Source organism: Lynx rufus, unplaced genomic scaffold (assembly GCF_022079265.1).
Source record: "Lynx rufus isolate CCGP_SWC_20201006 ecotype Redwood Valley unplaced genomic scaffold, mLynRuf1.p SCAF_9, whole genome shotgun sequence".
Lineage (NCBI taxonomy): Eukaryota > Metazoa > Chordata > Mammalia > Carnivora > Felidae > Lynx > Lynx rufus.
In genome coordinates, this window is record NW_025814897.1 from 14,631,353 (window position 1) to 14,659,350 (window position 27,998).

At 41.7% G+C, this 27,998-nt stretch overlaps 1 protein-coding gene across 1 annotated transcript; it reads right to left on the reverse strand.

Moving 5' to 3' along the window:
• Window positions 1-52: 52 nt before the first annotated feature.
• BUD13 (BUD13 homolog) lies at window positions 53-27,236 on the reverse strand. The gene is made up of 10 exons (XM_047070870.1): window positions 27,067-27,236; window positions 24,388-24,481; window positions 20,004-20,088; window positions 16,236-17,069; window positions 14,274-14,578; window positions 12,614-12,719; window positions 11,904-12,042; window positions 11,406-11,590; window positions 11,083-11,164; window positions 53-450 (listed from the first exon to the last, which is right to left on the reverse strand). The coding sequence occupies exons 1-10, from the start codon at window positions 27,207-27,209 to the stop codon at window positions 357-359; spliced, it is 2,067 nt and encodes a 688-aa protein (XP_046926826.1). The 5' UTR covers window positions 27,210-27,236; the 3' UTR covers window positions 53-356.
• Between the last annotated feature and the right edge of the window lie 762 nt (window positions 27,237-27,998).

Below are 27,998 nucleotides of genomic sequence, written 5' to 3' on the forward strand. Positions count from 1 at the left end.
CAACATTAGCTTGTGTTCTTCCCAAAAACAGAATACCCAGTTAAGAGCATGATTGTGAAAAAATAAATGTATGTTTATTAAAAAAGAAAAACCCTAACCAAGAACAAACTCTGGGACACTGAAAATGCAATGCTTCCTCTGAAGGCCAGCAATCGCCAGTGTTGGAACACCTGAGAAGTACAGGTGCCTCAGTCCAAACATCAGGTCTCAAAATATTCTTCTGTAGTCAAAACTGGCGTTCAGGTTGCTGGTCTGTGTGGACCCTGATTACTAGCATAGACAGCTGTTACAGCTCGATGTCTGGCTGCCCTATGTCCACTACCACAACCCACAGCCGCCCCACAGCCTCAGAAAAGTTACATATCCTCAACACTCCACTTGTAGGCAAGTTCCTCCACCGCCTTCTTGCTGGCAAGCCTGGCAAAGCGCTTCTGTTCAAATCCATTGGATCTGCAATCAAGAGACACTGATCAGCCAGAATCCTGAACTGGACATTCGTTTGTGAAAAAAGAGAAGAGTTCACAACCTAATAGATAAGGAGGAAAGTAAGGCAGTCATGTGAAAATATGTAAGGCATATGCAATAGAATCAAAAAGCCAAAATACATCATTCATCCTTTTATTAGTTCTTATTCAGACCCTTCTGCCACTCTTTTGACAACTGTTTCAAACATTTACTACTCTACAGGCCCAACTCCCTCTCAGCTGATGTCTACATCTTATAATTTATCCATTCATTACACAACATTTAGTGAATTCTTATTACAGGCACCTCTCTAATTGCACTTCACTTTACGACACTTCGCAGAATGTATTTTTTACCAACTGAAGATCTGTGACAACCATGCATCAATTAAGTCTATTGGTGCCACTTTCCAACAGCATTTGCTCACTTCGTGCCTCTGGGTCACCCTTTGGTAACTCTTGCAATATTTCACATTTTTTCATTATTTGTTATGGTGATCTTTAATCAGTGATCTTTAACGAAACTATTGTCAACTGTTTTGGGGTGCCACGAATGCATCCATATAAGACAGCAAACTCAGTTGATAAATGTTGTGTGTGTTCTGACTGCTCCACTGACCGGCCACTCCCCCATCTCTCTCCCTCTCCTCCAGCCTATTCTCTGAGACACAGCAATATTGAAATTAAGCCAATTAATGACCCTACATTGGCCTGTAAGGGTTCAAGGAAAAGAAAGAATCACACGTCTCGCTTTAAGTCAAAAGCTAGAAAAAAGACTAAGTTCAGTGAAGAAGGCAAGTTGCAAGCCAAGATGGGCTAAAAGCTACGCCTCTTGCGCCAGTCAGTCAACTTGTAAATGCAAAGGAAAAGTTACTGAAGAAAATTAAAAGTGCTACTCCAACAAACACAAATGATAAGGAAGCAAAACAGCCTTACTGCTGATATGGAGGAAGTCTGAGTGGTCTCGATAGGGGATCAAACCAGCTATAACATTCCTTTGAGGCAAAGCTTAATCCAGAGCAAGGCCCTGAGTCTCTTCAATTCTGTGAAGACTAAGAGAGGTGGGGAAGCTGCAGAAGAAAAGTTTGAAGCTGGCAGAGGTTGGTTCGTGAGATTTAAGCAAAGAAGTTGTCTCCATAACATAAAAGTTTGAGTGAAACAGCAAGTGCCAGTGTAAAGCTGCAGCAAGTTATCTAACAGATCTAGCTACCTAAGACAGTCAGTGAAGGTGGTTACACTAAACAGATTTTCAATATAGATGAAATGGCCCCCTACTGGAAGAAGATGCCACCTGGGACTTTCATAGCTACAGACGGGAAGTCAATGCCTGGATTCAAAGCTTCAGAGGACAGGCCAACTCTCTTGCTAAAGGGCTAATGCAGCTGGGGACTTTAAATTGAACTTCTTAAAAGAGCTTGTATTCACTGTCTACACCTCCTCACTTTTCATTCACTCCTTAACACATTGGAACCTAGCTTTTGTCTCACCATGCCACAGTTAGCTCTCTTTCAGGCCGCCAGTGACCTTCCCTATTGTCAAATCCAGTGATTTCTCCTTCTGCCCAAGTCAGCCACCAGGTCCTGACACCTCATCCCTGAACACTTCCCTACAGTTCAGAACTCCACCTCCTTTACCCTGACCTACTGCAATAGCCTTTTACCTTGTCTCTCCACTTCCAGATGTGTGCCTTTCAAATGCTTCCCATTACTGCCTTAGTGATTCATCTATCTAATATACAAAGCTGCTGTTATTCCTTCAAGGGCCCTCCTTTGCCTTTAGGGTGAAGACCACACTCATCACAAATGCTTCTAAAGCCTACTGTGACGAGACCCCTGCTTACCTTTCCAATCTATCACATACACTCCACGTCACACCTCATGCTCTCCAACAGTAGCAAACTGCTTATGACTGCCCCCCCATAACACTATGATGTCCCATACCCTTATGACTTCGCACTTCAACCTCCTTCCTCTTCTTATGTTGGCTGGTGACTGATATCCCTTAAGACAAAGCTCATGTATATTCTAGAAAGCTTCCCCTAACCGCACTCTCCCAAGGCTGAATTTACCCTACCTTTGTGCTCCCAAGCACCCTGAAAATCCTCTATACTAATACTAGCAAGTAGTATTGAAATTATTTACTTGTCTTTCTGCTCTAGATGGAAAGTAAGTTCCTAAGCTTAGGGACTATCACTACCTGTGAGAGCCCAGCAGCTGGTACACAGCTGCCTCAGGTAATCACATCTTTGCTAAGTGTTACTGAACTGATGGAGAGAACAGGCTTCCTTCCCTCTTGCCTAACACCCTCCCTAAGGGATGAGTAGGATGAATAACAGAGTGTTTTAGGAAGGGAAGCTTACTACAAACAGCTCCATCTCTAACCTCAAAAGCATGCAGGGTATTCTAGAGCACCAAGGAAACCACTGTTTTTTGCCCTGGGGAATAAGTACTTAAGAGAACCAACACTAATATGATCATACAGACGAAGGACATATGAATAACAAACCAAACCCCACAGAATCAAAAAAACAAACCACAAGAGAACGCACAGTAGAAAAGCCTTGGACTATAGAATCAGGAGCCCATGATTTTTAATTTTTTTTTAATGTTTTTATTTATTTTTGAGAGAGAGAGACAGAGTGCGAGCAGGGGAGGGGCAGAGAGAGGGGGAGACACAGTATCTGAAGTAGGCTTCAGGCTCTGAGCTGTCAGCACACAGCCCGATGCGAGGCTCTAGCTCACGAACCGTGAGATCATGACCTGAGCCGAAATCGGACACTTCACCGACTGAGCCATCCAGGCGCACCAGGAGCCCAGGATTCTAATTCCAGCTTTTTCAGGTGAGCTAAATAACTCTAGGTAAGTAGTTAAATTTATCTGGGCCTTGCTTGTCTTTTAAATAATAATGGGATTAGATTAATTGACCTTATGAGTTTTTCCAACTACAGACATGTTCTAGAAATGTTCACTTGCAATGGGCCAAAACCAGACAAACTAAAAGAGGTGACGAAAGAGTGAATAATGAGAAAGAAAACAAAAATGAGAAAGGGAACTAAAAGGAACGATGTCAGAAAAAATGCTAAGTGGAAGAAAACTCCTGGGAGAGCTGGAGACAAATCAGATATCAAGAAAATACTAGGTCAGGGAGAGTTCTGAGTGTGGGTCCAGAATTTTTTTTTTTTTTTAAATAGAAAAAAAAAAAAAGGATGGCCTCAGTGTAGCAGAGAAAATCTCTAGGGTTGTGGCTATAAAAAGATCCACTTCTGGCTATAAGACAAATCAGCATTCTAAAAAATGTCCTGCTACCAAACAAAGAGCCTATATCCAGTGAACTGCAAACCAAAGTAGTAAGCTAGCCTGAAACCACAGCCACCCTGAGGATACCCAGTATCAGGAACTAGAGCCTCAGATTTTGATGGCAGCTTGGGGGACAGAAGACAATGCCTCAGGTCCATAGGAGGTGGGGCAATGGATTTCAGTCACAGCAGAGGAACTTGAGCAGACTACTCTATTCTCAGACAGCAATTATAAAGTCTGGACAAAATATGAAAGTGCAAGTATCTAAAATTCTTTGAAGGCATGGGAAAGTGACCAAAAGCAGGCAGAACCTGGATGAGTCCATTTGTAAAAAGATTTGTGAGCTTTTTGCCAGAGGGCACTTCCCGGTCTGCACAGCTCATGGAGGCAGAAAGTCACAGGCTTATTAGCTTGAGGTATCAGTGCAAAGAAGGCAGAGCAGCTGGAAAATCAGGAAGGAAACTCTGAAGGGGAGGAAGCTACAAAACAGATGAACTCTGCAATGTACACACAAACAGCACCTAAATCCTTGGCTAACTGCTAAACTGTGCTTGCACAGGGGAACCACACTGGGCCCAGTGAAAAAGCAGCAGCTAGAAATTGAAAGAACTGAGCGGAAATTGTAGCTGCTGCCCACTGCAAAGTTCTGACAATGTATCACTTACAGTATCCAATATATGTTAAAAAATGACCAGATATGTCAAGGAATAGTAAAATGTAATCAAACTCAAGAAAAGGCTATTAATAGAAACCAATCCTGAGGTGACCCAAATGTTACAATGAGCAAACAGGACTTCAAAGCACCAATTATAAATATTCTCAAGGAAGAGGGAAATGTCTCATAATGAATGAGCAGATGGAAAATCTCAGCAGAGAAATACAAACTATCAAATGGAAATTCTAGAGTTGAAAAATACAATAAACTAGCTGAAACAAAAAATTCACTGTGTGGGCTTAATAGATTGGAGATGGCAGAAAGTCAATGAAGTGGAAAACAGATCAACAGAAACTATCTGACCTTAAGAACAGACAGAAAAAATGATGCTAGAAAAATGAACAGGACTTTAGGGCTCTGCGGAATAATATTAAGTGGTGGAAAATAACGTAACTGGAGAAGAAGAAACAGTAGTTCAGAAAAAATAACTGATGAAAAAATACCCAAATACTTCCCAATGGTGAATAACATGAATTTAAAGATCCAGAGAGCATAACAAACCCAAAGCAGGATAAATACAGAGAAAACCACACTGAGGTACATGATAAACTGGCTAAAAACCTAAAACAAGAAGAAAAATCTGCCAGAGAAAAACAATATATTACAATGTGGGGCAGGGAGTAACAATAAAATAAATGAGGACTAAGGATTTACTTCTAATTAGAAACAGTGGAGGCCAGAAAATGATGAAACTTTCTTAAAGGGTTGACAAAACTGTCACAGAATTCTGATACTATCAATCCAGAGTTCTATGTGTTGGTTCACAACCTTGTGAGCTTCCTGGGGGAAGTCTGAAATTGGCCCCAGTACGTGGAGGGCAAGGAGAGAACAAAAAAAAAAAAAGAGGCAGGCCACTCCACATTGATAGGGGGCAAGTTTAATAGGCAAGGGAACTTACATATGAAGCCTCTCTTGGGCAGCCACCTGGCGAATCTCAAAAACTTATACAGAGGCCTTAACTGGATTCAGCCACATATTTGGCCCAGGTGGTCTCAATAACACCTTACTCTTTCAAGGCTACGTCCTTGAAAAGGGTAGGCAGGACACACATTCCAAGGACAAGGGAGCGGGTAAGAGGCCTCTGATTGCCTGGGTCCAGCTTCTGGGTCAACCAGTGGTAATGTCATCTTGATGACCTCCTCCAACAATACATCAGTAAAACTATCCTTGAGAAATGAAGGTGAGAAAAATGTCTTTAATTTAATAGAATTGTGCCAATGTCAATTTCCTTATTTTGGTAATGTACTATGGTTATGTTAGATCATCATTGGGGGAAGCTGGGTAAAGGGTACACTGTAACACACTGTACTAATTTTTCAAGTTCTTATCTAAAATTATTTCAAAACTAAAGTTTTTAAAAATTAAAGGTGAAATAAAGACATCTTCACATCAACAAAAACAGAGAATTTGTCACCAATAATCCTACACTAAAGGAATAATAAAAGTTGTTTAAAGAAAAAAAAAAAAAAGAGCACCAGAAACGGTAAATACATGAGTTAAATATTAACACTTATATATTTTGTTGTTTTTTCAGTTTTCTTTTTAAATAACTGTAAATAAAAAATTAGAACACTGGAGGGGTGCCTGGGTGGCTCAGTCGGTTAAGCATCTAACTTGGGCTCAAATTATGATCTTACAGTTTGTGAGTTCAAGCCCCACATCAGACTCTGCACTGACAATGCACAGCCTACTTGGGATTCGCTCTCTCCTTCTCTACCCACCCATACCCATGCTTTCTCTGTCTCTCAAAATAAATAAACTTTTTAAAAAAATTAGAACACTATATTGTGGAGTCTATACCATTTATGTAATATATATGACAACAATAGCACATAGAACAGAGGGTAAGTGGAACCTCAGCATTACATACAAGGTTTGTGTATTTTATGTGAAACAGTACAGTTATAAACTCCCAGTAGGCTGTGATGAGTTAAAGATACATACTGTAATCCTTAGAGCAAACACTAAAAAAGAAAACTGCAGAGAGGTTTAGCTAAACAGATAACGGAGCAATTAAAATTCAATACTAAATGTACACACCTAAAATCCAAAACACTGACAATACCAAAGGCTGGCAAGGGTATGGAGCAACAGGAATCCTCATTCTCTGGTGTAACAAAAAATGGTATAGCCACATTAGAAAACAACTGGCAGTTTCTTATCAAGTTCAACATCATCTCACCATATATTCCAGCAATCACTGGGTATCTACCCAAATGAACTGAAAACTATGTCCACATAAAAATCTATACACAAATGTTTACTGTGGCTTTATTCATAGTTGCTAAAAACTGAAGATGTCCTTCAACTGGGGAATAAACAAACTTATACAGCCACATAATGGGATATTCATGCAAGAACATGGATAAACCTTACATGCATTTTGCTAAGTGCAAGAAGTCAGACTCAAAAGGCTCCATATTGTATGATTCCATTCCTGTGACACTCTGAAAAAGGCAAAACATAGGAACAGAAAGCAGAGCACTCATCACAAGGGTTTGGTGGACAAAGTGTAACTGACTAAAACAGGACTTACAGGGGAAATTTTTGGATGATGTAGCTGTTCCATACAGTAGTAGGGTGGTGAATAAATGACTCCATGCATTTGTCAAACCCCACAGAACTATACACAATAAAAAATAAACACTAACATAAGCAAACTATAAAAAGGAAAAATCACCCAGGATGTCAGGAGATCCCAGGATAGACAGGAACTATGACAAATGAATCTATATTACAAATGTATGACATAACAGTACTGGGGCAGGGCAGTTGGAAAATGGTTCTTTCACTAGAAATTATAAGGGTAGTAACAAAAGTAACTACACTATGTTTTTGTTGGAAATCTGTTTCTTACTCCTGAATCCCTCAATTCTGAAACTGTTTTACACGTATACAGAGATGAGCAAAATGGACGGTACATGGGGGTGCTAGGTTTCTCAATGCTGGAGAGAGAAGTTACAGACAAGCTAGAATAAAAGGTAATACTCCACTAGAGTCAACATTAGTATGAACTCATATTTACGTATCTGTATACATAAACATGTACATATACAGACACATACATACAGATAAGTAGGTACAGAAATAACAAATATGTGTGTGTACATGAATTACTAGACATGTACTACCTAGCTCTGTCTGCTGGCATAGCCTAGAAACAATGACACCCCAGTAACAAGTACTTCTAGCAGTCAGATCTTGGTTTCTAAATACCATTATCCATTAAAAGCAGCCAGGGCTGCTTGGAGAAATGGCTGATTCTAGGGCTGGGACAAGGAACATACAAGATGAGCCTGGAGCATCTTGCAGTATCAGAAAGTCAGAGAGTACTCAAAAAATAAAAGGACAGGGCATGCAAAAGGGACACCTTAAAGAATTCCCAGTAGCTAAAGAACAGAACAATTTATTTAAATAAATAACAAAATAAATAACATACTACTGGATTACAATCCAGTATAAAATTGGATGAATCATTACTGATATAAATAAATAACTGACTAAGCAAATGGGGTGACAAAACAAATCCCTACAGAAAAAGCCCAAATAATAAATGTAGCTATGCCACCTACAGGTCACCTTTTGAGTACAAGCTAAACTCAGTGACTCACTTCTAGAGAACTAAGTATGTACGGAAGGGGGAAAAGAATAACGAAAATGGAGATACCTGGCAAACACTCACTACAGCTGAACCAAGTGACTGAGGTTAACACTAGGGATGTCCTGTTGTTACCAGGTACCGGTTAAATGATGTGATGAGAAGGGCATGCCACCACTGTGGCATTCTTTCCAAAAACCCATAACCCCAGTCTAACCATGAGAAAAACATCAAATGAACCCACTTTGAGGGACATTCTACAACATAACTGACCATATTCCAAAAAATTGTCATGGTGACAAACAGCAAAGAAAGACTGAGAAACTGTCACAGACCAGAGAAGACTAAGGAGAAATGACAACTAAGTGCAATGTGGGATCCTGAACAGAAAAGGATTTTAGTGGAAAAAACTAGTAAAATCCAAGTAAAATCTGGTACATTAATAGCAACATACCAATGTTGTTCTGATAAATAAATGTACCATGGTAATGCAATGAATGATAATAAAATTGGATGAGGAGTGTATAGGAATTCTTTATACTATCTGCAAATTTTCTATAAATCTAAAATTATTCCAAAACAAAAAGTTTATGTTTAAAAAAATACAAAAATTAATTTTCAAAACACTCCCCCAAACAACTGCAGGATACATATTATCCTCATATGCAAATGGACTATTCACCAAGGTCAACCATATACTGGGCCATAAAACACATCTTATACATTTCAAAAGATCAAAATATTATGGAGGATATTCTCTGACCTCATCAGAATTAAACTGGAAATCAATAATGGTGAGATACTACAGAAGTCTAAATGTTTGGAATTAATGCATTCCTAAATAACTAACTAATAGATCAAAGAATGAACCAAAATCCAACACACATTCTGGAAAAAAAAAAAAAACAAAACTGTCAGCAAACTAGGAATAGAAAGGAACCTTCTCAACTCAGCGAAGGGAATCTACAAAAACACCTATAGCTTACAACATATTTAATGGTAAAACACTGACTGTTGTTCTCCTAAGATTTAGGAAGAAGGCAAAGATGTCTGTTCTTACTACTTCTATTCAACATCTGCACTGAAGCTCTAGTTACTACAATTAAGGTAAGAAAAAGAAACAAAGGGCATTTGGATCGGAAAGGAAGAAGTAAAACTCTATATTCACAGAGGACCTGATCCTCTAGGTACAAAATCTGATGGATTCTACAAAAAAGTTATTGTACAAAAAGCTTTAACTTCAGTAACAACTGATACTTGTCACCAATGATAAAATTCAAGACTTTAAGCATAAATTAGAATTTGAATACACTTGGATCCGCCACCATAAACTTTAGCTTCCTATTAAGATTTTGGTGATGAGATCAGAGGTAACGTTAACAAATACAAATCATTGATGTTGTATAACGAAAAATGTCAACATTTGGCAGGTCTGAAAAACTCAGCAAACCACTATTTTCCAAATGACCAGCACATGATGTTCACGCACTGGGAAAAGATCCCTACAAAGTAAAAAAAAAAAAACAAAAACAAAAACAAAAAACAATTTTAATGTAACAGTATTAAAAGTTCTTTGATATGGTTTCAGACTCCATGTTATAAATCACCTTTAAGAAACTATCACCTGTTGAATTTCTGTGTAGTACAAAATATAACACACCTTCCTTTTCTAACAACCTATGTATAAGGCTGATTTTTTTTTTTTTTTTTTTTTTTTTAAAGTAGGCTTCATGCCCAGCCCGGAGCCCAATGCAGGCCTTGTGCTCATGACCCTGAGATCACGACCTGAGCCGAGATCAAGAGTCAGACGCTTAACCGACTGAGCCACCCAGGTGCCCCACAGCTGAATTTTCTAAGGCTAAACTTTCTTTCAATACTCCAACTAAACAAACTGCAACAGACTCAATGCAGAATCCTGCTATCGACTATTAAGCCAAACATTAATAAGATTTGCAAAAATGTAAATCAATGCCATTCTTCTACTTTCTTTGTTTGGAAAACAGTTATTTTTCTTAAAAAATATAGCTAATTATATTAACGTAATGGCTTTATTATATTTTTAATGAACTAATTAATAAACTTTTTAAACTTCTCAGTTTAATTTCTAATAAGGTAAGGGGCGCCTGGGTGGCGCAGTCGGTTAAGCGTCCGGCTTCAGCCAGGTCACGATCTCGCGGTCCGTGAGTTCGAGCCCCGCGTCAGGCTCTGGGCTGATGGCTCAGAGCCTGGAGCCTGTTTCCGATTCTGTGTCTCCCTCTCTCTCTGCCCCTCCCCCGTTCATGCTCTGTCTCTCTCTGTCCCAAAAATGAATAAACGTTAAAAAAAAAAAATTTTAATTTCTAATAAGGTAAATATTAATACATATAAACCACATAAACAAAAGCTGTTTGGGGTTCTCAAGTATAAAGGGGTCTTGAGATCAGAAAGTTTGAGAACCACTATGGTAAACGCTAGAACAATGTCCTTCTGTAGGCAAGAGGAGATGGGATCTACCATGTAAACAGAGGAGCAGATTTTGAACAGAAGCACACAACAGACAGTAAGTTAGAGTAAATGGGTACAGATGCTGGCCGTAGGGGTCAGGGAGATATCGTAAGTAACTCATTCCTAAGTCAGTGAAGAGAAGGTTCAAGGGCTACATTTTTAAAGATACAACATACGAAAGACTCCAGACTACCGCCCATCACTCATCCCCACTAAACCTTAGAAAATATCTCTAGAAGTGACCAATGTCAACAACAAAGGGTATCCCATTGGAAGCAGCAGAGCTGTTCGTCCAGAGCTTTAAAAAAACACTTCGAAAAGGAAAAACGGAGAAGGAGGAAGAATATTTTAAGCATGGGAAATGGGATTTGGGGACCTCAGAAACAGAAGCAAGCAAACTGCATATTATTAACTTTGTGGTTAGAACAGAAAATGAGGCAGAGTGTAGAGTGATGTAAGAACGGCTAGGAAAGGTTAGGGTCAGATGGAAAAGAATACAAAAATGTAGGAAATACTCAGGCTTACCTGTCAACTCCATCCCAGCGATATCCAGGCCAGATATTGAATCTGTTGGGAGGAGGGGCAGGACCACTGTAGCGAGGTCTCACTGGTGAGAGGAGAGAGGGAGAAGTTAGTTACCTATATAACTCAATCCAGAGTCGGGTGGCAGTGGGAACAAAAATTTTATACAGAAATCTCTAGTGAGCTGAACGCAAATTTCCAAATACAAGGAACCTAAAAAACTGTATGGGAGAGCCTTCTCTGCACCTGACTATGTATCATCAAGCTAAAGACTATCTCTCTTTACACAAGTCACCTTCATCTCTGATGAATCCCAGAAGGCTCACCTTTCTTATTCTTGTTCTCCTTAGCCTTATTCTTCTTGATAAAGTTGGCCATGGGGTCCCCCTCTCTTTCCTGTTCTCGCAGCATCCGATCCAGATCTTCATCATCAATGTAGCGCGCCAGAGGCTTTTGCATTTCCTTCACTGCATCCTCCACATTTTGTTGCTGCTGCCGGCTCTGGGCAAGCCTGGGCAAAAAGAACCAAGAGTGTATGCTGTCCCGTTTAACATTTGCACTCTCACACTGAGCGGACCATACTGCTGCATTTGGGGAACTTCCTTTTCCCAGCAGCGTCGGCCAAATATTGAAAAGAGCAAAACTAGAATACCAATGCCAAGTGTGGAGTACCCCAGTATCTTAGGAGGGAGACCGAGCACACTGAACCTTCCATTCCTGAAACAGCTGTGAAGGCACAACGAACTAACTCACTGGTCAGAAAAGTAGAGAATGACCTCCTCCAGTCAGCACAGTCTTGTTCTCCGTTTCAGTGGTTCTCTTACCCTTTTCCCCACTGAGCGTACAGCTCCTCTCTCTCCGAGTCCTTCTCTGCTTTTCTCCTTTGCTCTAAACGTTCCAGTTTCAAATTCCTCTTACGACCAGACTTATCTCGAAATACAGTTTCAGCATATTGGAATTCAGCTGCAAAGGAAAATTATACTTTTAAAGATAAACACCCAGGTATCAGAATTGGGAATAATATTCTAACAGTTGAAATCAACGTGGGATTCTGATGCTGAATAAAAATTTTTGCAGCCAGACTACAAGTAGCTCCTACCAATGTCTAACTAACCTTTGTCAAGAAAGAAAAGAACCACTTGGGACCACTAAGAAGTTAAAATAATGCATAAAACCAGAGCTGAAATTTGATCTCAATTAAAAGTTTAAAATATCAGATACAATAAGTTACATTAAAAAAATAAAATCAGGGGCGCCTGGGTGGCGCAGTCGGTTAAGCGTCCGACTTCAGCCAGGTCACGATCTCGCGGTCCGTGAGTTCGAGCCCCGCGTCGGGCTCTGGGCTGATGGCTCAGAGCCTGGAGCCTGTTTCTGATTCTGTGTCTCCCTCTCTCTCTGCCCCTCCCCCGTTCATGCTCTGTCTCTCTCTGTCCCAAAAATAAATAAAAAACGTTGAAAAAAAATTTAAAAAAAAATAAATAAATAAAATAAAATGTACATGAGCCTCGACTGGTCTCTGCATTTTCACTTTTACCTTCAAACGCCGTAGTTTCTTGGTCCCGTTTCTTGAGCTCTTGCTGCTCTCGCTGTATGTCAGTTAACACCAACCCAGTTCTTGCCCCAGAATACATGTGAGCAGCCTATGCAATGGAAAAGGGAGCATCCAACATTAATGAGACGATGTAGCAGCAGGCTCCAGGGTAGACAGGTGCATTTTTGCCCAACGATGAGCAATAACCAAACCAAACGACTCCAACTTTGTATTCTCATTATCGACCACAAGATTCACAAAATAAAAAAGAAATAAAATTGAACTTCATGGCAAATTAATAGTACTACCAAGTTTGAAGAATAAACACAAACACAAACTAACAAAATACTAAAGAAAAAGCTAAGCATCTAAATAGTTCTGACTTTTCAGTGTATAAACTGCATACATGAAGACACATTCTCAGGTCACCTGATCAGAAGCCTGTATCAAGCTCTAAGCCCTTCAGTGGAGACCCACACTAATAAAATATTCCATTTAAACTACAAACTCAAGGAAGTCTAAGGTCCCTCAGTTGTGGATATATTTCAGGATAATGACAAGTTGTGACCAAATCAAACCTTCTTACTAAACCCTATTTCATAGCAAGATAACCAACCAATGCATAAACGGAGTATATAGTGTATTGTGGTATCCTTAAGCAATGTGCTTAATTTAATATGAAACTATCCATGAAGTAAACAGATACGTAAAATGTCAAGGGGTCCAGCTGCAACACAGACCTCACTCTGTTTCCCAGGAAAGAAGAACCCTACTTCCTGGGCCAGGGACAGGCTGCCAGGACCATGTGGGCTACAGAGGAGACTTGCCTGAAAAGTCTGGGTTGGAGGTAAATGTGCATACTACAGGCTCTATTATTCTGTTTCTTAACCAACTCACTGGAATAAGATTCTTTTCCTAGCACTGGGGTGCTTTACAAAACAACTGCTCCAAGTTCATGCAGATGTTCTGGGTAATTCATGCTTCATCACAGATTTAAAATAAAACACAGACTTCCCAGGTGGTATGATTCGTAAAAGTAATTTTATATTCTAAATGTCTCTTAAGATCTGCAAATGGAGACTGGTAGTCCAATTTAAAACAATCAATTGCTTACACTAAAGTCTGACTCTTTCTGGGCACTGTGCTAAGAGTTTTACTTATACAAGCTAATTTAATTCTCACAATAACCTCATGAAGTATATACTACTATTATCCCCATTTTACAGATGAAGAAGCTGGGGTTTAGAGATCTCACATATCTTGCTCAAATCTCATAGACAGTAAGCAGAAGCAGGAGGATTTGAATGTCATCCGATTAACACAAAGTTTGTGCTCCAAACTCTACTCTGTAAACTACAGCTCTCAGTTTATTCATGAGAAAATAGGAAGTTTTTCCGGACCCATTAAAAAATGACATTTGTGGAATAAAGAGGATATAAAGTCAGAAGCTACTTAGGAACTGGTATTTGCAAGTTCATCCGGGATGGGTCATAGGCAGTCCTGCCTTCAGAAGGAGCAAAGAGCTCCAGAGGTAACTCTGCAATAGATTTACTCTACTACCAGGAGCTACCCCCTCCCTCTCTGGTTTATATCTCTGAAACTTGTACAGAAATAGAAAAGAGCAGTCACTCTAAAAGAAGGTATGGCTCCTGAAAATTCCTACCTTCTTTCCTAGAGGCTGACTCCTTCGAGGTGGAGACAGATCGGAATCAGAAGATTTGGCCCTCTGTTTCCTCCTTGGTGGAGACAGGTCAGAATCAGAGCTCCGGTATGTAGGTCTATTCCGTGGAGGTGACAGATCTGAATCAGAATTTTTGTGCCCTGAACTCTGCTTTTGCCGTGGAGGAGAAAGATCTGAATCAGAGGCTTTCCGACTATCATCTGGGTAGGAGGAAGAGTCCAACATGTGACTCTGATATCTCCTAGGCGAAGAGTTTGTATGAAATTTCCTATGGCTGGGGGAAGAGTCTAGAAATTAAAAAATAAAGTCTTTAATCCCATTGGTGGAATCTTAAAAACGGAACTTATCAAGCTAATGTCCAATATTCATTTGGTCCTCCTCTAAACAGCTATCACTATCCTAAACACAAGTACAGATGACATGGGAAAAGAGCAGAGTCAGACACAACTTTTACAACCAATAGGCAGGATGTGGGGTTCTATTCCCAAGTTACTAGTGACTGTGACTAGCATGTGAGGTCTCAACATACTCACCTATGTCATATTTATCTGAGCACAGAATGGGAGAAACAACTCACACTCAGATCTCAGGGCTGTGGCAAAAGTTACAACTGCCTAGAATACACTGTGATGTCAGAGACTAAAAGATAACAATATACTTTATTTAAGAATGAAAACAGGGGCGCCTGGGTGGCTCAGTCGGTTGAGTGTCCAACTTCGGCTCAGGTCAGATCTCACGGCTCGTGAGTTCAAGCCCCACGTCGGGCTCTCTGCTGACAGCTCAGAGCCTGGAGACTGCTTCGGATTCTGTGTCCCTTTCTCACTCTGCCCCTCCCTCACTCATGCTGTCTCTCTCTCTCTCTCTCTCTCTCTCTCTCTCTCTCTCTCTCAAGAATAAAACAGTAAAAACTATTTTAAAAAATGAATGAAAACAGTACCTAGTGAGTAAACAAATCTCACTGCACAGGCCTGAGTTGTAGACAGAAACATCACAAATCACCTCCCAAAGAAGCAATGGGTATCCACAGTCTTAAAACCATACATGCCCCTTAACCAACAAATCAATTTCTACTTTGTTTCCCAGGAAACATATCTAGAAGTACTTAAATTTCCAGGAAATCTATCTAAAAGTAGATAAGGAAATAATCCAGAATGGAGCAATGATTTATCTACAAGGATGTTCATTTTAAAATTATAAAAACAAAATTTATAAATAACCTAAAATATGCACTATTAGGGAAATGGTTAAGTACATTTAGGTAACAGAACACCAATAAAGACCACGTTAATTTATGACACGGCGAAGGTAACATTAAGTGAATAAACCAGGCAAGATTACACATATAACATGTATATACTACATAGAAAGGGCTCAACTATATAAAAAAATGAATAGAAAAAGGCTTTAAAAAACATTGGCCACAACACTGAGAGCAAATGGCTTTCAATGAATTTTGTACCTTTCTTCTGCTTCTTTGTACGTTTCTATACACTCTGAAGTTTCTACATCAAACATGTTGTATTTTCACATGGGGTAGGGAGAAAAAACAAAAAAATATATAAAAATGTCTTCCTTGGGGTGCCTGAGTGACTCAGTTGGTTAAGCGTCCCACTCTTGGTTTTGGCTCAGGTCATGACCTCAAGGTTCGTGAGTTCAAGTCCCATGTCAGGCTCTGTGCTAACAGCATGGAGCCTGTTTGGGATTCTCGCACATGCGCTCTTTCTCTCTGCCCCTTCCCCCCTTAAAATAAAAATAAACTAAAAAAAAAGGTCCCCCTTGCCACTGTAAATTTTAACTCTCCTCAGCCCAACCTCTCCTCATTTCCCTACAGTTTTTAAAACTTCTCCAAAGAAATGCCGTTCTCATTTCTAAAGACCGCAAGAAGTAAAAGGTCCAAAAGAAAGCACTCAGAATAAGTCCCTCTATGAACAATCAAATGCTTACCTTTAGAATCATGCTTATGGGATTTTGCTCGCTTTTTTCGTGGAGGAGAGCGGTCCGAGTCATACTCATATTTGCTGTTCTTTGGGATTGATGTGTGAGATGGTCCCGGCCCCTTCGAATGTGGAGAAGTTTTCCTAGAAGCTCTCTCTGGGCCTTTACTGCTTTTGGGTCTGGGCAGTGAATGAGGGACACTAGCAGCCAAATCAGGGGAGTTATGATGGGCCCTCCTGAGCTGCGATGTGTCCAAGGAGTCATAAGTCCTTCTAGGTTGAGATGTGTCAGGTGAGCTATTTTGAGCCCTTCTGGGAACAGAGCTATCTGAGGAATTGTGACAGGCCCTCCTAGGAAGAGATGAATCTGGTGTGTCATGATGGGTTCTCCTAGGAGACATGCCTGAAGAATGACGATGAGGCTTCCTGAGGGGAGAAGGATCCAGAGAAGTATGACGGACCCTCCTGGGGGGAGATGGGTCCGGGGTGTCATGACGGACCCTCCTGGGGGGAGATGGGTCCGGGGTGTCGTGACGGACCCTCCTGGGGGGAGATGGGTCCGGGGTGTCGTGACGGACCCTCCTGGGGGGAGATGGGTCCGGGGTGTCGTGACGGACCCTCCTGGGGGGAGATGGGTCCGGGGTGTCGTGACGGACCCTCCTGGGGGGAGATGGGTCCGGGGTGTCGTGACGGACCCTCCTCGGGGGAGATGGGTCCGGGGTGTCGTGACGGACCCTCCTCGGGGGAGATGGGTCCGGGGTGTCGTGACGGACCCTCCTTGGGGGAGATGAATCCAGGGAGTCACGACGGAAGTGTCTGTGTGAGGGCAGATCTTCACTGTGACCTAAACACAAATAGCAAAAGTAAGATCCCCACAAATGCCCTATTCACCCTTGATATGCAAAGTTTCAAAAGATGGCCCAGGAGCAAACATCTCAAAACTACTCAGAAATCTTCTGCTTAGGGGCAATAAACCAGCATTCACTCATGAATACCTTAAAAATAACCTCTCCTAGGGGTGCCTGGGTGGCTCAGTCGGTTAAGTGTCTGGCTTTGGCTCAGGTCACGATCTCGCAGTTCGTGGAGTTCGAGCCCCACATCAGGCTCTGTGCTGACAGTTCAGAGCCTGGAGCCTGCTTCAGATTCTGCGTCTCCCTCTCTCTCTGCCCCTCCCCCACTCATGCTCTGTCTCTGTCTCAAAAATAAACATTTAGGGGCGCCTGGGTGGCTCAGTCGGTTAAGCGTCCGACTTCAGCCAGGTCACGATCTCGTGGTCTGTGAGTTCGAGCCCCGCGTCGGGCTCTGGGCTGATGGCTCGGAGCCTGGAGCCTGTTTCCGATTCTGTGTCTCCCTCTCTCTCTGCCCCTCCCCCGTTCATGCTCTGTCTCTCTCTGTCCCAAAAATAAATAAACGTTGAAAAAAAAAAATTAAAAAAAAAAAAATAAACATTTAAAAAAATGTTTTAAAGAAAAAAATAAATAACCTCTCCTATCTGTCTAACGAGCCATTTAAATGCATTTTTCATATTATACCTTTTAAGGTACACTGGGCAGGTATCCTTGTTTCACAGACATGTGAAACAGAGGCTCCAAGGAGCTGAGTGATTTCTTACCAAAGGTCACAGCCACTAAGACGAAGAGATAGGCTAACACCCTGATCCTCTCTCAATCCAATGCTCTTCCCAAAACTGTGCCTGTGCAGAGCTCCCAGTCAGAGGCTCCTACTGATATTTAGACTAGGTAACACACAGTTTATACTCACTCTTCTTTCAAAATGCAGACTGACTAAGCCTGTGCCGCATCAAAATGAAATGTAATTAACTATTTGATCAATGTCACTGTGCTCTTTACTGGGGGGGAGAGCACCAGAAAAAAAGAGGGATCAGCATTTCCTGATCACGTATTACAAGTCCATGGTTTATATGGATTCCCTCACTGAATTCTCACAAGCCTGAAAGATAAATACTGTTATCCCATTTTATAGATGAAGAAGTTGATACTCAGAAACACTAAGTCCTACTGCCAAAGTCACACTGCTAATAAGTGATAGAGGATCCATTCCAGATCTGTTTGACTGTAGAGTCCATGTGCAATTTTTTAAACTAGGTAGCTGAGGAAAGAGTTTGAAACTTCCAGTTTTCAAAGGTATAAGAGAATGAAATGTTTACAGCAACTCAGGACATTTCCAAAATCCAGTATTTCTTGTCATTGAGCTCCACATCCCAAATTCAAATAAATGCTCGGTAGGACCCAATAAATACTTGCTAAGTGGATGAATTAAACCAAGTCAACTCCTTTACTTTGGGAAATAGTCCTATCTGATTGCAATCACCACTCAGAGAAAAGTACTGATATCTGTGGGACACCTGACAGCAAATCTAATCCATGGCGTTGATAAATTCCATGATATTTACAAAAAGGAAGTAAGAATCAGAGACCAAAGAGGATATTTCCAGTGACAAATGGGGATGGAGCAGTGAGACTTAAGTAGAAGAAAACAACTATTCAAGGGTGATGGGGTGGGGGTTCGGTATCTCTTCCTAGACCTATAAATATGGAGACCTGAAGATTCTCTCTGAAAAAAGGACTGTGGAAAAAACAATAAATAACAACAAAGAAAAAAGAAAAAAGGATTATGGAAAAGATTAGAAACACACCCACAGAGAAAAACAAAATAGTAAGAGTGAACAAGATTCGGATAAAAGAATACATACTGATAATAAAATTTTAATTCACAGAACATAATAATAATATACTGAAAAGTAACTGAGGCAATAGTGATCACTAACCTATAACCAACAGTCACTTTTGTTATGCATGTTTTTCTTATCAGAATTGTAGGATAATTAACATAAGCACAAAATATAAAACAGAAAGAACAAATCTTGTTTAGGAGTTAATTCGTCTACTACTCTGCATGTATGAAAAAGGAACAAGTGTTGAGAGCAAACTAGAGTTAAATGGCTATACAGCAGCAAGATTCCTGATTATGCTAGGTGGGAGAAAGACCAAACCAATTACGAACAGGTCTTGTCAGGGCACCTGGGTGGCTCAGTCGGTTAAGCGGCGGACTTTAGCCCAGGTCAAGATCCCACGGTTCGTGAGTCCGAGCCCTTCATCAGGTTCTGTGCTGACAGCTCAGAGCCTGGAGCCTGTTTCGGATTCTGTGTCTCCCTCTTTCTCTGTCCCTCCCCTGCTTGCACTCTGTCTCTCTGTCTCTCTCTCTCAAAAATAAAAATAAACATTAAAAAAAAATTTTTTTTTAAAAGAACAGGTCTTATCTCCACTCAAGACATGACAAACAAATGTCATTTGTCCATTCTCAAAGAACTCAAAAACTTTTTAAATAGGGAGTTAAATTATTAGCCTAGGGAGAGGGTACACAGTGGGCAAGTGGAGGATAATGCACTGCAAAATACCCATGTTTAAAGGAAGAACGAAGAAAGACTTAACTACATACTAAGTGCTCTCCTATTTGGGCCAGAGGTCAGTGGTTACTGCAAGGCCCCCACATAAGTCACTTCCTGACTTATGTGTAACCTAAGTTAGTAACCCTAACTAATGCCGAAATAGAAGAGAAAATGGGACACCTGGTCTCTCAGTTCCCATGTCTTGCTACCTCCGAAGAAGTTCTGAATTCTTTTTCGCACTGTATTTTTCAGGATTAAGGACACACTAAAACAACCTATATACTCCTCTAAAAAAAAAAGTGTAGAGAAAAAAAAAAAAGGCTTGCCCTATAAATGGGAAATTTAGATTTATCTACTGTTGAAACTAACCTCCTAGAAGCTTCCATTTGGCACTGGAACGAAAGGCTTCCATCTGCTTGACCTCTTCTGGCCGCTCATCCACAAACTCAGCCACCTGTCAGAGTTAGGACAACTTACGTTGAGAAAATCCACAGGATCCAGGCAAGGAGCACTACTGTTTCGGGAACCTAAAGCTATCACCATTCCCATTCTCAACGCACACGGCACACACGAGTCCAAAACAGCCATGAAGAAACATGTAGAAATATGTAGTGGTCCTCAGTTATGTTTGTCCTATGAGATGTTTATCTGATTGTCACTGGATAGTTTAATTATACATCTTTCTCTGACTAATCAATTTTCCTCCAAATGTGAACTTCTTCATTACAAACCTTCTTTATCAACCTGTCAGGTGCACAACTGCCCCAGGGAAGCTGAAAGCTAAATTCCTTTCACCTTTCTACTTTTATGTTATATCCAGAGTGACAATACAGGCCGGCTCCCTGGCACTCCTATCACTCATCAAGGGCTTCAGGCTCCTTATGAAACCTTTGTTGTCAGAGGTAGTCACAATGACAGATCTTCTTAAATCCAACCAAAAGAAATCATTAAGAAGTACACAGAATCACAGAATCTTTAAGGGATAAAAACATTTCAGATCATCGAAATTCCCAAACAAATCTGGAATATTCTTGTATCCTTGATAAATGACCACTCACCCAGTCCCTCCCTGACAGGGACCCAATTAATTTACAGACAGGGAACTCATTATATTACAAGATAGTGCATTGTATTTGAGGGCAGTGCTAGAAAATCCTTAGTTTTATTGGACCTGTACCGACTTTCCTGTAACTTCTTTCCAGTAACCCTAGTTCTGACCCTGATGCAACTGATGCCCTTTCCACAAAACAGACTGTCAAAGATGGCTGGTGTAATAAATTCTAGTTCAAGAGTAGCAACCATGTGCCAGGTACTGTGTTTGGGGTTTACTTATATTATCTCACTCAATCCTCACAACAGGCCTGCAAAGAAAGGTTCCACACTAATAAAGAACAAACTAAGACTCAGAGGAGATAAGTAAATTTCTCAATGTCACAAGCCAGCAAGTGGCAGAACTGAAATCCAAACCCAGGTCATAATTCACCTCTATTTCTCTGCATCACTCCTCAAGTAACCTGGTTTTGAGATATCTCACCAGGTAATAAAAGCACAGGCTTGAATTCAAGCAAGATGAATTGAGATCTAATCACCAGCTCTGCCACTGAAAATGTGTGCAGCCTTTGGCAAGTTATTTTCTCTAAGCCTCAATTTCCTCATTTGTGAAAGGACTCAAAGGATTGCTATGAGGATTCAGTGAGCTAATTCATGTAAGCTAAGCAGCTTGGGACATGGTAAATGCTCAATAAATTACACGTATTATTCTTGTGCTCCCACTGCTATCGTACTTGTCCTAATTATTTTGCCATTGTTACTAGTGGTGGCGATGGTCTTACAGTAACAAAAATGAATTCAATAATCAAGACCTGTTTTAACCAGAGTAGAGAGGAGTGGAGCTAAAGCCTTCCTCGTTCAGGTTTTAAGGCAATCATAAGAGCAAAAGACAGTATCGTAAAGGAAAATTAACAGACTTGACTATAGAAATTAAAATTTTTAGGGGCGCCTGGGTGGCGCAGTCGGTTAAGCGTCCAACTTCAGCCAGGTCACGATCTCGCGGTCCGGGAGTTCGAGCCCCGCGTCCGGCTCTGGGCTGATGGCTCAGAGCCTGGAGCCTGTTTCTGATTCTGTGTCTCCCTCTCTCTCTGCCCCTCCCCCGTTCATGCTCTGTCTCTCTCTGTCCCAAAAAATAAATAAACGTTGAAAAAAAAAAAAAAAAAGCCACCGGGCTCTCTCTAAAAAAAAAAAAAAGAAATTAAAATTTTTAAATGTCAAAACTACTATAAATGAAAAAACAAATAATAAAATATATCTATAACAGGTAAGACAGGTAATATATTGTATTACATAAACACCAAATCAATGAAAGAAAATTTTAAGTCCAACTTTCTAAACAATGGAAAAAATACCAAAAAATTCACAAAATACGAATGCCCTATAAACATAGGAAAAAAATTATTCACCATTTTTCTAAGAAACAATACCATTGTTCACCTGCAAACTGGCGTAAGTTCACTATTATTTCTGTTGTTGTAAATAATGCTCCAGTATTGATGAAGAAATGGGGAAAATGGCATTCTCAAACAACTGTAGGGGAAGGAGAAACTGGTACCACCGTTTGGAAAACAATACAAGAATACAGCTCAGGGGCGCCTGGGTGGCGCAGTCGGTTAAGCATCCGACTTCAGCCAGGTCACGATCTCATGGTCCGTGAGTTCGAGCCCCGCATCAGGCTCTGGGCTGATGGCTCAGAGCCTGGAGCCTGCTTCCGATTCTGTGTCTCCCTCTCTCTCTGCCCCTTCCCCGTTCATGCTCTGTCTCTCTCTGTCCCAAAAATAAATAAACGTTGAAAAAAAAAAATTAAAAAAAAATAAATAAATAAATAAAAAAGAATACAGCTCAAAAGGACCATACTTTCTAACCTATTAATTCCACTTTGTGGGGATAAAGAAATAAACAGATTTCTACAATGATTTATGCACAAGAGGCTTCTCAAAGCGCTATATTTCAAAACAGAAAACAATCCATACGTCCAGTAAGAGAACAGGTTAAATTAATGTATACAATGAACTACCACTGAAACCACTAAAAATCACATTCTCAAAGAATATTTTAAAGTCTCACTAAAGTATTCACAACATATTATTAAATGAAAGAGCAAGCTCCAAAACCATAATTCAGTATGATCTCAATTATATCTTAAAAAATAAATAAAACAGAAGTCTGTATTATCTATGGATTAAAGAGACGGGCATCCAAATGGGAGCAGTTGCCATCTCTGGATAGTCACAGTATAAGTGATTATTGTATTATTTTCAGAATTGTAAACTTTCTTATAATTTCCAAATATTCTACAATTAATATGTATTGCTTTTGGAGTGCCTAGGTGGCTCAGTCAGTAGAACACATGACTCTTGATCTGGGGGTTGTGAGTTTGAGCCTCACACTGGGTGTAGAGATTACTTAAAAATAAAAATAAACATTTAAAAAATTATGTATTGCTTTTATAACATAAAAAAAATTTTGTAAACATTAATTGACTGGTTCTGACTGAAACTAAATTGGTCACTTATGATCACTACTTCCCTTCTTCCTTTTCTTTTGTTTTTAAAGTAATCTCTACACCCAACACGGGGCTCAAACTCAAAACCCTAAGATCAAAAGCCACTCGCTCTACTGGCTGAGCCAGCCAGGCACCCCACTATTTCCCTTCTAATTACTGATAAATTTTCTCTTAGATGATGTACTACAGAATATGCTGGACATCAACATTCAATATACTCATCAGGAATTCATTTTTACAACTTTAGTGCAATACAGCCCAAGAACAGCTCTCCTTTTCACCTTGTTTCTCAGCAAAGTTTCCATGACGGTACTAATTCAAGATTATTTGCCTATCCGTTTGCCCACTTGGTTCTTACTCATCCTTCAAAACTCAGTTTGGATATTTATTTACTTCCTTGATAGAATCTCCCAGGAGAATAAAAAAATGTGCCACTTTCCCTGTGCTCTAATAGCACTTGGTACGTATGTGAAATGTCTCTCCACCATTTATCACATTGTTGAAATTATTTGAAATTCTGTCTCCCATCTAGGGTATCATCTCTAAAGTACAGACACTAGGTTTTATTAACCTACATATCCACAATACTTCGACAAAAGTATACCATTTTAAACTTCGCTGAATCAATGAAAAACAAGGAGCAAATAAGTTTCCTGTAACTGAACCTGAACACTGTTTGCAAGGTACATTCCGATAAACTGAACTATGGCTAATCGTAAACATATTCTATTGCTGATGTTGAGAAATTTTGCCACTCTGGGATTAGTTCCCATTCCCAGGCTAACAGGGCCCTCCATAAACAAAGAAAACAGTGCACAGGCATCATCAAAGAAGACTACTTTAAAGCATCTTTGACAGGCATCTAGGTGGCTCAGTCAGTTAAGTGTCTGACTCTTGACTTCAGCTCAGCTCATGATCTCTCGGTTCATGGGTTCGAGCCCTGCATCAGGCTCCAGGCTGACAGTGCAGAGCCTGTGTGGGATTCTCTCTCTATCCCTCTCTCTCTGCCCCTCCTGTGTTCTCTCACTTTCTCAAAATAAAAAAATAAAAAAAATAAATAAAAATAGCTCTTTGAAAAGTGTCACCCCTTTTCTGCCCTCAACGTTCCCCCTTATAAATCTACCCTGTACCGGGAATGGAGACTGAGAGACAGGCTTGCATTTCAAAGTCCTCATCACAGACTCAAAAGATACATACCACAGGCAAATCTCCATCATCTTCCTCTTCCTCCTTTTCTGGTTTAGTGGTGGAAATAGATGTCCAGCTCACATCATCATCCACGATCCGCATTCTAAATGTTAAAAAAAAAAAATCAAAAAAGAAGAATCAATCTTGGATAACAGCCTACAAACACTACAGATTGTAGCATAGAGCTCAAAATCCTACAAGATTCTGCAAGGTCCAGTCTTTGCCTATATGGCCCACTTCATCTGGTACCCCTGCCTCCACAAGTTCACTACCTCACTTTTGGTGCCTGGAATGAACCAAATTCCTTACCACATCAGTTTACACATAAGCAGTTCCTTCCCTCTGTCTGACCTACTCTTCTCGTTCTTTACTGGAAAACTCTTACTCATTCTTAAGATCCTAGCATACATTTAACTTCCCGGAGCATGTCTTCCTTAACTTCTCCCCTTATTTCCCTCAACTAAGAACCCGTGTTACACATCCTTGGAATACTTTCACTGCATTAATGCAAAGAAAATAAATCAATTCGTTGTGCAATTAGACGTTTAAAGCCTGTATCCCCATTAAACAATAAGGTCCGCCACAATGGGGACTAGGCCTTCTCATTCACAGGGATATCCTCAACGCCCTGAAGTAACTGGCATAGCAAGTGCGTACTGAATAAACGTCGGTCACACAAACCATGGAGAGTCCAAATAAATAACAATGACTGCCATAATGTGAACAGTTCTGTTTGAAAAGCCAGTATCACTTTATACATCTCTAAATCTTGTTTGATGTTTATTTTTGAGAGAGACAGAGACAGAGTGCCAGCAGAGGAAGGGCAGAGAAAGACACACAGAAGCTGAAACAGGCTCCAGGCTCTGAGGTGTCAGCACAGAGCCCAAGACAGGGGTCGAACTCACGACTGTGAGATCATGACCTGAGCCACAATCAGACGCTTGACATGTCCAGGCACCTCTACTTTATACACCTCTAATCATAACCATAAAATGCTATCATTATTACTCTCTTTTATTTATTATGGGGTAGCACAGCGGGGGAGGGGCAGAGAGAGGAAGACAGAGGATCTGAAGTGGGCTCTGTAAGGACAGGCTGACAACGGCGAGCCTGATGTGGAGCTCAAACCCACGAACCCTGAGATCACGACCTGAGCTGAAGTCGGACGCTCAATCGGCTGAGCCACCCAGACGCTCCAATTATTACTCTATTTTAAAGATGAGGAAACATGGGGCGCCTGGGTGGCGCAGTCGGTTAAGCGTCCGACTTCAGCCAGGTCACGATCTCGCGGTCCGGGAGTTCGAGCCCCGCGTCAGGCTCTGGGCTGATGGCTCAGAGCCTGGAGCCTGTTTCCGATTCTGTGTCTCCCTCTCTCTCTGCCCCTCCCCCGTTCATGCTCTGTCTCTCTCTGTCCCAAAAATAAATAAACGTTGAAAAAAAAAAAAATTTAAAAAAAAGGATGAGGAAACAGGCGTAGAGAGACGACGTGTCCCGCCCACAGCCACACAGCTCACAAAGTGGCACAGCTCGGACTCAAAACTGTGGTGTCACTCCAAAGCTCAAGCTAGTTTCACTGCGTGGCACTGTCTCCAAAGAATCCACCCAAGTCAGGAGGGCAGGAAGACAGAAAGCGAGAATAGGCAAGAAACAAATCAGGAAAGGAAATGGATTTGTTCTTTGGAACTGGGCATATTGGTTCCCTAGGGCTGCCTAACAAAGTACCACAAGGTGGGTGGCTCAAAACAACAGAAACTATTCCCTCACAGTTCTGGAGGCTTGAAGTCTAAAGCCAAGGCGTCTGCAAGGTAATGCCCACTGGGAAGGCTCTAAGGGAGGACATTTCCTTGACTTCGGATAGCCCCAGGCATACTCTAGCTAGTGGCAGCCTACACCCAGTCCAATCTCAGCCTCCATCTTCACAAGGCTGTGTTCTCCCTATGCCTCCCCCCACGCCCAAGTTTCCCTCTTCTTAAAAGGACACAGTCATACTGGATTTAGCACCCGTCGTAATGCACTAGGAGCACATCTTAACAAATTACACCTGTAAAGGCACTATTTCCAAAGAATGTCACATTCTGAGGCTCTGAGGGGACATGAAGGGGGGAAGGGCACTATTCAACCCAGTACAGCGGGCTACAAAGTTTTCTCATTTGAACAATGGGGATATTAAGAATACCAACTTCGTGGTAGTATCATAAAGCTTAAATAAATTCATCTACGTCTAAAGTACTTAGAACAGCATCTGGTGCATGACAAGAACTGTTAATAGCAACACTATGAAGACCAACAGGAAGTAAGCATAGGTCTCTCACTCAGAACCGGAGTCCCTGGGATTGCTGAACCCCACAGACAGGTTCTGGGCCCTAAATACCCAAACACGGAGGCTTTGGATGAGCTCCACTATTATTCTCAAGGCAAGATACTCATTCTCTACTGGAGTGGACGGAACGCTACGAGGGCGGGAAAAGAGGAAAGTTACAGCCGGGCTGGAGACGTCGAAGATACCGCCCAGGGTTGCGAGGGGTGCGCAGGGCGCCAGAGCGGGGCTCCGGGCTCCGGGCTCCGGCCGGACGAGCCCTGCGAGGAGCGGGGCAGGCGGCCCGGAGAGGGGGAAGCGCCGGCCGAGGGCGGAGTTGGGGAGAGGGGCGGCGAGTCGCCTCAGGCCCCGCCCCGCCAGAGCCAACTCACCCCTTGCCGCCGACCCCGCCAGGCTTCGGCCGCTTTTTGCGGCGCCTGCGACCCGACTCAGGGGCCCCATCGACGCCGGCACCTGCCCCAGACAAATAACGCTTCAGGTACTCGGCCTTGGAGACCGGCGGAGCTGCCGCCATGGCAGCGGCGGGGGCGGAGAGACGGCTCGGCGCTGGGGACAAAATTCTTGAACGCAAAACGCACGGAGAGGCCTTGAGGAGGCGGGGCCGGGACCGGAAGTGGTGAAGAGCTGTGAGAACGGCCTGGGGTGACACGAGAGCGCGTCCGCGGGGTGACGAGGGGCGCAGCCACGTCCGGCGTCCCTCCGCCAACGCAACGATGGTTTTGCGTGCGTCTATCCATCTGATCTTTCAACAGGTGGTGCACCAGCACGAGGCCACCACCACGACCCGAACAAGATCTCTGCCCAAGGCAACTTCAAAAGCACCAGTGTCAAGGACAGGGGCCCTGGAAGGGCAGAGTATGGAGTCGGGGCTCCGTTGACTTCCTAGCTGTAGGACCTTGGGCAAGTCATTTAACAAAATGGGGAGAATGGCACCTAACTGCATGGTTGGGAGAAACGAGATACTATTACTGCGTGAAGTGCTAAGAAAAGTGTCTAGCGGACAGTACGTATTACCAGTTATTTGTATTAGTATAGGTTTAGGTGGGGGAGTTTAGCTCTAATAGGTTTAGCTCTAATAGGCTAAGAACGACTCAAGAGAGGAAGTCAGGAATTCCAAACCCAGTGTAATTACTGTGAAAAAACATGGTTTCCAACCCCTGAACTTCCCCGTGTTTGGTATCATAGGTGGCCCCTAACTATCGCTTGCCTAGAATCTTTCCAATGAAAAGGACTTGTTCCTACTTTCAGCATAGCAAACCAGGGAAGCTAGAGAGGTTGAATTCTAATTCTCAAGTATGTTTCA